The 10,911-nt window shown below is 39.1% G+C and overlaps 1 protein-coding gene across 1 annotated transcript; it reads left to right on the top strand.

The window, feature by feature from the left end:
- Nucleotides 1–7,645: 7,645 nt before the first annotated feature.
- Nucleotides 7,646–9,620, top strand: BCL2A1 (BCL2 related protein A1). Its single transcript, XM_062584138.1, has 2 exons — nucleotides 7,646–8,065; nucleotides 9,511–9,620. The coding sequence occupies exons 1-2, from the start codon at nucleotides 7,646–7,648 to the stop codon at nucleotides 9,613–9,615; spliced, it is 525 nt and encodes a 174-aa protein (XP_062440122.1). The 3' UTR covers nucleotides 9,616–9,620.
- The last annotated feature ends 1,291 nt before the right edge of the window (nucleotides 9,621–10,911 follow it).

Here is a 10,911-nt window from a genome sequence, read left to right as displayed (position 1 = left end):
CTACAGGCTCACAGTCTACAATAGCTTAGGCTAAAAAGTCCCAGTGTGAGCTGGGCCAGTTGAGGTGTATAAATAAGTTTCCCTCAACAAGCCCTTTCTGGAAAGGCTGCTAAATTCAGGCAAATTGCATACACCTGAATGTAGTTATCTTATTTCTTCTATTTTAAAAGTGAGGAACTAAGGTCATACAGGAAATATGTAGTGTAAATTGAGGGGTGAGGAAGCCATATTTACTGAATTATCGAATCTTTTTGACAAGCCCATTTCACAGATGGGGAAACTGAAACTCGGAGAGTTGGAGGGGTCTGAAAGACCACACAAACGCCAGGTTTTATATAGAGTAAAAAGACTCTAGATGCTGTGGTTTGCCACCTTTTGTAGATAACGCTTGTCTCTGTCAATATATTCAGCTAACAACTGAGTTGTACAGAACTGAGACAACAACTCTCAATCCCTTCTAGGCAGCCAGAAAAATGAACTCCCTTTGACCATTTATTAGCTTAGGAATATAAAGGATAGATGTAAAGCAAACTAATTACATTTGATGGGAGCTTTTTGGATCTGAGGTCTGAGTTGCAAAATAGATTGGGAATGGCTGTTTATTGTCAAACCTCCAAAGGGCAAAGGAGAAACAAGGATGTTGCTATTATTTGCATTGCTTGAGCACTGGTCATTGGATATGCATTTCTCATTGAGTCATTAACAGTTACCCAGCACAAAGAGCAAATAAAAACCTTGTCTAACTCAGTCATTTCCATTCTCTTTGGTCTTACTGCAGTAAATCATGTGAAATGGGCTGTTTTATTCACTGTTACTCCTTAATGTCATTATTCTGCGGTGATGTCATACTTCAAAATCAGGCATGATTAAGAAAACATAAGAGATCTTTAACTAAAGTGTTTTTCTCTCGAAAATCAGTGACTTTAGGCTTTATTTAGCTCCCTGCAGATAGATTCATGCCTCTGCATAGATGAAGTTACCAAAGTCAATAGAGCTCTGCTGAGGCACGGGGGGTCAGGCTCTGCAAAGCTCCTCTGACTTCATGAGCAAAGCACTCGCTGCTGGGTCCAGGCTTCCAATCTGGGTTTATAAAGGTTTCTCGGCTCTAGAATAAACTATGAAATCCTTTGATTAAGTCATTATGAGGCACGATATGCTGGCATGCCAAGAATCCAGTCCCAAATTGATACAAAGGCAAGTCTGCTAAGGATGAATGGATATTCTGGGGGTTTATGGTGAAAACTCAAAATGACATACATGAAACTGCTAATACAGAGTTTACTTGCTGTTGCTACTGATAGCCAGTAAAATGCCTCACAAATTAAATGCAATCACTGTTGCACAATGAAAGGCTATCACCGTCCTGCTCCTGCTGCTTGGTGAAGCCGGGGGGCCTTGTGTAGGCTCAGCTGTTCTCCCCATGCTCTATGAACTGGGACAGAAAACTGTCAGTTTTAATATGCGAAACACTCAGCACAAGGCAATACATATTCCTGACTGGGGCATTTAGGTATTGCTTTATTGCCTGTAACAGTCAGCACAAATAACTAAATATTTTGCATGGAGATGATTGGGAAGGGCCTCTAGAACTAGCTTTTCTGAAAGACAGGGCATTTTGGGGCCTGAGCAGGCACTGGTGTTAGCACCATTAATAGCAGGCTTATAGTTTCTGTGCAGGCTTAATTCCCGAGACAAACCAGGGGCTCAATGCACAGATGTGACAATGAATTGATGGGCAAATATAATTCAAAGCACAGAGCACTGTAAAATTATATGATTAAAAAATGAGCTCCAAAGCAAATTTCCTTCTGCTTTGGTTAAAAAATGGCAGCAAGTCTAGATAACTAGTCACAGGAGCATCAGCTTCTTTCACACTTGTTTAATAGGAAGTCATTTCACTTAAAAAGATTGAAAGGATAGTATTACATGCTCAGACAGCAGAGCAATGAATGTGGACTATGTACCTGGAGAGAGAGATTAGCTAGCTATTTCTACTCACAGCCCTCTCCTAGGAGCACAGAAATGACATCTCAGCATGCTTTTTTGGAGGATCAGAAAATCGTAACAAACACAAGGACAAAAATATACCATGGGAATTACAGCTAATTTCTTGCTATAATTTGCAGCAATTTACACATAATCATTGCAGGTCTGAAAATACTACACAGTGCCAGCAGCAGAGTGTATGTTGGAATGGCACAAATAAGAAGAAATAGAAATATAGCCTGATTAAAAGCCGCTTCAAAATGGCTGTATAGGATATTAGGTTCACAAGTTCTTCCTTGCAGGGAATTTTATTCTACAATATGCAGCCTAATTTTTTTAGGCTACAGCTGGATAGAATGAATTTCATACCAAATGCTTTTAGACTTCAGAAAAGTCCTACCAAACTGCAATGTAGTTTGTATATTCCTGATATGTTAGATGAAGAGCTTTTTCTAAAAGGTCATAAACAGTAGACACTAACACCACAATGTTTTCATGCAGATATACATCTGAGGAGGTAATAAAATTGTAGCAAAATTACTGAATTAGGGTTCAGAAACATGGTTTAATATAAATACCTTATTTATTTCCAGTGTATGAAAATTACTAAAATCACATTTCACATTTGTTTCTTTAAACATTATTTCCATTCAAAGCAGATCTAGATTGATTACAAAAGAAGACAATTTCTGTACACTATAAATTGTATTTTTGTCCATTTTTGTAACTTAAAATAATTCAAGATAATTTGAAAGGGAAATAAAAATAAATGTGCTCCCGGATTGGAAGCCTGCATATAAAACAAACTAAAGATGAGTTATGAACCTCCATGAAGAATGATTTATAGTAGAAATACTGGTGTTACTACAGCCCTCTTTTACTGGGTCATGAACACAGGGGATACCATAAAAGGGGGACTAAAATGATTTATTAAGGGAATACATTATCTTCTAAAGTAAAGATATTTAATCTGTGAATGACTAACACTCAACTCAGTACAAAGGTTTCTAGTGTTAACAGGAGTGGATGCAAGCTTCATTTAGATAAGGGAGAAATACAGAAGCAAGTGCACTCATGGGAGCGCTGATGCAGAAGACTGCAAGGCCCTGAAGCATCCAGGTAAACTGCACCTAATGAAGTGAGCTTGAATTTTAGAGGCATTTATTTTAGTAACATGGCATGCCTATAAACTTCTCAAGGAAAATCAAATAGCAAAGAATTTAAGAGTGTGCCTATTTTTAAACTGTTAGTAGCCCTACTGAAAGCCAATAGCTACAATTTTTCAGAGGTGCCTAAAGGAATTGGGCACTTACATCCAGTTCACATCCACTGGAAACTGTGTAGCTAAATCTTGTCTGTGTTTTAAAAATCTCTTCCAGTGGTATTATCTGTATGCTAAAAAAGGCTCAGATACGTTACTGAAAATGCCTTGTCACCACTGAAAAGCCACCATGTAAAGTAGGTTTAAAGCACTAGCGCGGCTGATGTTGAATGCTTTTTTCCCCTGATGGCATTATGGTTAGACATAGACACAGACCTGAATCAAAGTTGCAGATCAATATGGACTTTGTGCATGTTCACACTGCACCTGCAATGAATCAAGGCCCAAGAGCACTCCTAACTTTTGGGTGTGGGGGACACACAAAGTTTAGGTTATCAAGTTGAGGCATGACCCTTTGGCTTCCTATTCATGAATACTCACAAGCATATACCTTCTCTTTTCCCTCTGGGAGCAAGTATTTTCAGCAATGAAGCTGGCTTGAGTCTACAGTGTTCCAGCTGGGATCTCTAAGATCTTTCTAGACTTCTACCAAGACTTTATTTGTTCATTCTCCACTGTCTGGGAGGCTTTTAGAGCTTCACTTTTCCTCTGCTCACTGCTGAGAAGCTATGGCTATTTGTTCAAAATTTCCCAGTACTAAATAAACGTTTGGAAAGGCTTATGAGAACTTAAAACAAAATGTTTTCACATACATACGTTATGATGACACGTGGCTTGTGTAGGATTCTGTGGAGCACTGTGCTTTGGCTGCCCCCTTGACTCATGATGGGGAGAGGCTAGGATCCAGAAAAAGCCAAGTTCTGAGCTGAGGTGAGTTAGCAGAGGAAGTGATGAGGCAGTGGTTGAGCCCTGAGTAACACAACTGAACCTAGCCCTAGTCCTAGCCTTCCATCACTAGAGTGGTATAGGGGAGTCGTAAAGGCAGCAGGATGGACTTTCAGAGAATTCCTCTCATGCTTGAGCAATGTAGAACCATACTGTGCATCTTCAGGTGATCTACCCTCCAAACCTTCGCTGCATGGTATTTCAGGAGCAGGAGAGAGCTTGTGAGCCATATTGCTCAGCCCTTGGTCATTCTGGACAGCACCACAGCTCATTAGGAAGCTGGAGTAGCCCCTTACTAGCTTTCGTTTACACTAGGGATCACCATAGCCCTCCAAGTGTCCCAGAATCTCTCAGCTGGCATAGAATATGCAAAAAAAAAAAAAAATAAATAAAAAAAAAAAAAAAATAAAAAGCTATGTTGTCCTGGGAGCTTGTCCTTTGTGCTCTGTCTGCATTTCTTGAGACACACAGAATGTAAACTGGCTTGAGGTCTCAGGTTCAATTGCCACAGAATTTGAGATCCAGATTCCTGCTATTTTCTCTGTCTGCATCCTAGAAACATTAGGATGGAGAGAAACTTTTTAGGATGAACTGGACCTAAAACTTCTTATGGAATTGAGATTTCAAAGCTTTGGACAGGACATTCTGGTGACAGAATTCTTCGGAAGACACAATATCATTTATAAATTTAGATCACTGTCAGGAGATGAGCCCAATGCTATTGTATTTTAGTTATTTGCTGCATACAAAGTCACAAAGCATGGAAGACTTGAATGTGTATTCAAGACACGCTCAGATAACAACGATTTCATTAGTGCATGGCACATTTCTGTGCGTGCAGCCAAGATGTCTGCGACTAGGTGGCAGCACTCCACTGAGTAAACCAAAGCTCTGTCTTTAATAAGAACTAACCATTTAGGCTCATAGAAAAGCCATATTCTAATTTATAGGAAAATAGAGGGTAAAAGTCACCAAAGCCTCTTGAAGTCTTACATCAGGGCTGTGCAGGACAGCTGGAAAGCTACAACTTAGCTGAGCAGTTTTTTTTTACAATGAAATCCAATACTACAGAAAAACTGGGCTGGTCTGATCATGAAAATGGGAAGAAAGCTAGAAAAATTCTGTAAGAATTTTCTAAAGACCTCAAACCCTTCCTCCAGACAAAACTCAGCTGTCTTAAAAGAGCTCACAGTTCCCACACTCACCAGGAACTAGAGCAACTCTCTGGCAAAGCTGGTGAGGAAAGCAAACTTCTCTCCTTCAATATTGGTCACTGTTCTCATGTTAACTCTTACTTACCTTCAGAGTGTTTGCAATAAACTTTTCATTCATCAATTATTAAGACAGTCAGGAATGTATTATAACTTCACAGACTCTGTTATATAAAAGAAGGACTTTCCCTCAAATACCTCTCTTAGCCCTGTTTGCAGCAAGCTTTTGACAGGAGAGAAGCTGTCTGGGTAGAGCTGTCCTGTCCCAGAAATTTCTGCACAAGGTTTATCTAAATTGCAGTGAGTTAAGAACTGTCACATACATCTCCCCTTTTTTTTTCATAAAATGTTGTCAGTTTGCTGAAAACACTGAACATAGCAAAGCCAAACCAGCCTAATGCAGCAACAGCTGCAGATATTGGGTAGAGGACACCTCTGACCTTTCCAAAAGAGCTTTGGTAAGAATGCATGTGTGTGTATGGAGGTGGGGAGAGCTAGCTTCCCACCCAAGCCCATTCCCAGTCCTAGCATCTTGTCCTTTCCTGAGAGTAGCATGTATCACAGGAATTCTTCCAACTTATATTGCCCCCCTAAACTCATTCTCTCTGATCACCTCCCATCTCTAAAAGAAAGTGAGGCAAAGACTTTCCCTAGGCGGGATGTCTGTGCTACATGGGTGATATCCTGAGGTTTCAAACCCTCCTGAGGATGGAAGATTACTATTGCCATTTTGAGAGACTTGACATATACAGAAGAAAAACCCCGAGAAGGAACTGGAAACTACAGTGCTCTGCAAAACCATGCATGGGTTTCTGCAAAACCATGATGTCAGAGCAGCAGAATACATATTGGGTGGGTGGGGGCTACATGGCTGATCAGGCTAGGGTCAGGCATCTGACAGCACAGTTGCATCACAGTTTAGATCACTCCAGTAAGATCAGGCTCCAGTGCTATCCTAACATCTGAGACTCGAGCACTGTGCTCTACTCTTGGCCATCCAGCAGGTGCCCTTGCTCGCTGCCGTAGAACTGTCAGCAGCACCTAGGACTGGAGACAGGCTGCTGCCTTACTGCCATCCCCGCAGCAGAGCAGACCTCTTGGAGTGTACTGCTGGGAAAGCTTTTGTTCCCAGGGAAAGAAAAGGGGTGAATGAGAGGTGGCTCAGGAGTAGAGGGATGAAGAAAAGGAGGGAGAAGAAAGGATGAAGAAAGAAGGGGGTCTCCAAGCATCTGATTGCCTGCTGCCCTGAAGCCTTTGCAATGGGGTGAAGTTCTTTAGAGACACATCCTGTTCCTCTAGCCATGTCAGATTGCCTCAGGCAAAGACAGTTTGTCAAGAAAATGAGAGCTACACCCTTCTAAACATACCTCAGCTTTTCTTCCCCAAACCAACTACTTGATCAAAAATTTGAATTGAAGAGCAGTAGTTGGAGGCATCCTAATAGCTTTTGTTGTCATTAAAGATTCAGATGGTATCACACACCACCAACTTGACCCCATATTTTCCACCTCATGTTATGACATGCTGACTGCATTAGTATTGTCTTTTATACTAATATTGTCCTTTATGCCAGAACTCCCTAAGGCGGAAGGAGACCTTTGAAGCTACACATTCGAATCTTCAAAGAAGGATGTTGAAGAGCACTCATAGAGATGGTGTGGGGGAGTTTGGAACAGGGGAATAACACTATAAAACAGGCTCTCTCCTTTTTCTGTACTTTTGGGAAAGATGCACCATCTTTGTGTTCCCTCTTCGAGCAGTTAAAGCCCTCTGAATGATGAAGACAGTTTATATATTTTTCCATCCTGTTGGAAACTACTAGTTTCTTCCAACAGTTGTGAACTAGAAATAATCTATATACCTACAGTACAGACTGGAGCCTTAACCACCAGCAATGATGAGATTGGGGGGGACGGGGCACCTGCATGCTCCTACGGCATATACCTCTTCAGGCGTTTTTTTAAAGTCAAATGCCTAACCTTTGCTAGCATTACATAGCAAAAGCCCCTAGAAAATGCCAATTTATACTGCTAAAGACTGTGGCAAAAGTTGGTGATTTTAGTAATTTGTTATTACTAAATTTTAGATTTAGTAATTTTACTACTTACAGAAATAATAATTCAAGAAGACACATTTTCTCCCTCTGAGCAGAAGTTCTTTCATTTCCGCTGTCACATATTCCACAACCCACACGATCATTAAGTCACTAGGTTTTTACAGGAACTTCTGTGGTAAAGCAAAAAAATTCTATCCCGAAGATAAAAAGCTGTGTGCATGCTCTGTGGCTGTTTATTATTGCCCTAATTAAGAGCTGTGCACTGCTCTCTGACTTTGATTCTAAATGGAAACTGCAGAGTTTTATTATGTTTATTATTTAGCTCATGATTATCTGCAGTATGTTCTTCAAGAATCACATCTTGGACCAGCCCAAACCAGAGTTGCTCACGTCCTGCGAAACATTGCTTCTTCACTGCAAGACCAAACAGAGGAGGCTCTCCGTCCGTTCTTGGATAGGATTGATATTACCTCTGTAGATGTTGCCAAGAGAATTTTCAATGGAGTCATGGAAGAAAAATTTGCTGATGGAAATACTAACTGGGGACGAATCATGACCATATTTACATTTGGAGGACTTCTCACTAAGAAGCTTCAAGAGCATGGAGTTCAGCTCACAGGAGAGGAGAAGGAGCAGATTTCTTATTTCATCACAGAGTACATTATAAACAACAAAGCTGAATGGATAGATGCAAATGGTGGCTGGGTAAGTTTCATTCCAACATCTTGTCATTTTCCACCAAAGCACTGTTGTTCTTTATTAAGGGGAAATATTGTTACAATGTCAAAAACTTTATATTCAGGGCTTTATTTGGTGGCTTAATTCCTGATGCCTGGAATCTCTCCTTGAGACTTACAGTAAAAAATTAATTTCCGCTGGAAATAAAACAATGCTAGAAGATACTTTTCTTTTAGAAAAAGTACCTTCTGTACTTCTAACAGTCAAAATCTTACAGTTAGTCTTGATTCATAGGATTATGCCATAATTCAGGCTGTAAGATCACCTAGTCTAACCTCATGCTCAAAGCAGTGTCAACTATGAGCTCCATCAAATTTGCCATTATTAAATCCAAAATTAAACGGTGTCCTAAGGATAGGTTCAGCAATTATCCTTTGTAGAGGAGTTGATCCAAGTTGAAGGTAAGCAAAGAACACACAGATGGTGTTTCACCTCAGAGGTGAAATCAATGCTTTTGCTGTGGATTTCAATGAAGCCACTATTTCATCTCCCAAGTCAGTTTATTTTAACAAATTTATAGCTAAATACAACTGGGGTCAAACCATTTCTCTTTGTTTTGGACTGAGATAATCCTAGAACCTTCATATACCAATGATCAAAACCAAGAAAAGCATTTGTCAGTACGTGGATTACTTTGTCAAGCTGCTGAAATTCCCTTCTGCTAGTGGAGGGGGAGGTTCCTTTCGCTTTGTAGAGTTTCGTTATGCTGGTATTTTGTATTGCAGTTAGGGGAAGCGGAGAATAAATGACATCAGAGTCAGTTATTTCCCCGGTACTTTTTCCTTTACCTATTCGTACATCATGCTTTCTCTTTCCACCCCTCTTTATTCCTACTTCTCTTTTATTTGATATTTGCTATTACTTTCCCCCCCACTTGTTTTCTAGTGCTTTTCTTTTCCTTTCTTTTCCCTTTCTTTGCTTTAGTCTTTTCTCTGGTAACAGTTAAAAAGGTGATAGTGAGTCATTGGTCCTTCATGCATTTATTATAAAGGCTTCTCTCTCCATCTTTTTCAAATAGAGTTAATCCTATCTAAAAGAAGTATCAGCTCCTGGCAACATTCTCTGTCATAATATGAAGCTTAAAGATTATAAGCATATTATTACATCAGAGGCATGGTATTTGTATCTTCCTTAAAGATATAGACTCAAATGATATAGTTCACATTCATTTTCTATTTATACAGGAAGGGCACAATCTTGACTTGGAAACGAACATTCAGAAAACTGAAATTATTTTCAGCTACATTTTTTTAAAATTCTATTTATCTTTTTTAAGATAAAGTGCTGAAAAGTTGTTCCTCTATGCACAATGGTGTAGCACTCTAATCCTGACAGTAGCATGAAGTGGTGTGTTTTTCCTTCATGTTCACTATTTTTAAGTTATCCCTAACTGTGCGTGCTCTTTTTCACAGGAAAATGGCTTCCTGACGAAATTTGAAAGGAGATCACTACTGTCTCTCTCCAAAATTACAGCCATGTTCATAGCTTTTTTATCCCTGTTCAGAGAGTACTACTGAAAAGAATGGACCTGCCATACGTGTAATATTGCTTCATAGCAAAGCTTTCCTCCAAGCAGTATCAACTGGAGAATACTTTTCTTGCATAATTTGTTTTTAATTTATTTGTATTTATTTTTACTAAATACAATGTTTAGCATGCTATCCTAACGGCCAAAACTGGAAACTAGATCCCTCTGAAGAGGAGCCAATGCAACATCATTCAGAAATGCAAATCAACCTTTTCAGGCAGGACTATTTTGAGAGAGAGATCATTATCCAGATCCAGACAGTTATTGGAATCTGTTGCATGTCTATGAAAGGACATTGTTTACTTAAATACAATCCAATGGGTTAAGAAACAAGTTTTAATCTCATTTGTTTTGTAAATGAAATACTACTGTAATGCATTTTATTGCAACATTTGTATAAGCAAAAGGGGGGGATAGAAAAAGGAAATGCTAATTCCAATGTACAAGTGCATACTGGCACAGACTAAACAATCTTTAGGGGAAGAGCAATTTGTGGAAACTAGCAACTTAAAAATGTGCACTCACTGTCAATGCAACAGTATGTGTTTAGCAATTTTTGCTGTATATTTTTAATTGCTCATATCTACAGTGACTGCTCTTTCAAATTTTTGTAACATAGTTACCCGACTGAACTTCTTTTAAACAGAATGTTTTTAAATAGTCAAGAACAAATGGTTTTTTAAAAAAGAAAATCGTGTAAATACACTAACATTTTTTGAAAAATATATTAAAATATGTATTTTAAAGTTTTATGATTGGTTGCATTTCTTCCAGAAAACCTGGAGGGGGGGGAAAGGGGAAGGGTCTACCTGGATTAGGTAACACTTAGAAAAGCTAATATGGAGCTACTGCAAAATCTCATAGTACATGGGTTTCAGTGTAAGCCCACTGATGCTAAGACTTTTATTTTCTGTAGTATTGCCAGTATTATCTGGGAATTTGTATAAGAAACAGTCAGCTTTTTGGCAAAATAAATGAACTGAATCAGGTTTGATGACAGTACTTAGCATTTTGGGATATACCACAAACTCAACAAATTCACAAGAGTTATTGCTTAACAGATTTTCAAGCTACAGTCGGGACAATGTTTTTTCTGACTCAAATTCCATTTACTTTCAAACTTTAAGCAGTGATCTTGAAGAATTTATTCTAGAACAGTTTCTCTTTAGCTGTAGGGATCCTACATTAGGGAACTAAGGCTGGGTCTAGATACTCTTTTGTGGACAAGCTGGAAGATGAATTAGTGAGGCAGCAGTAGGTCTGTGGTATACAATGGCATTATTTT

Source organism: Rhea pennata, chromosome 10 (genome assembly GCF_028389875.1).
Source record: "Rhea pennata isolate bPtePen1 chromosome 10, bPtePen1.pri, whole genome shotgun sequence".
Lineage (NCBI taxonomy): Eukaryota > Metazoa > Chordata > Aves > Rheiformes > Rheidae > Rhea > Rhea pennata.
This window is presented reverse-complemented; position numbering and strand designations above follow the sequence as displayed.

What these genes read in the sequence shown, in the direction of transcription:
- BCL2A1 (XM_062584138.1), top strand. Translation starts at nt 7,646, where the DNA reads ATGGAAACTGCAGAGTTTTATTATGTTTATTATTTAGCTCATGATTAT. An exon ending in TAGATGCAAATGGTGGCTGG is followed by an intron (nt 8,066 to 9,510) that starts GTAAGTTTCATT and finishes TCTTTTTCACAG; the next exon opens with GAAAATGGCTTCCTGACGAA.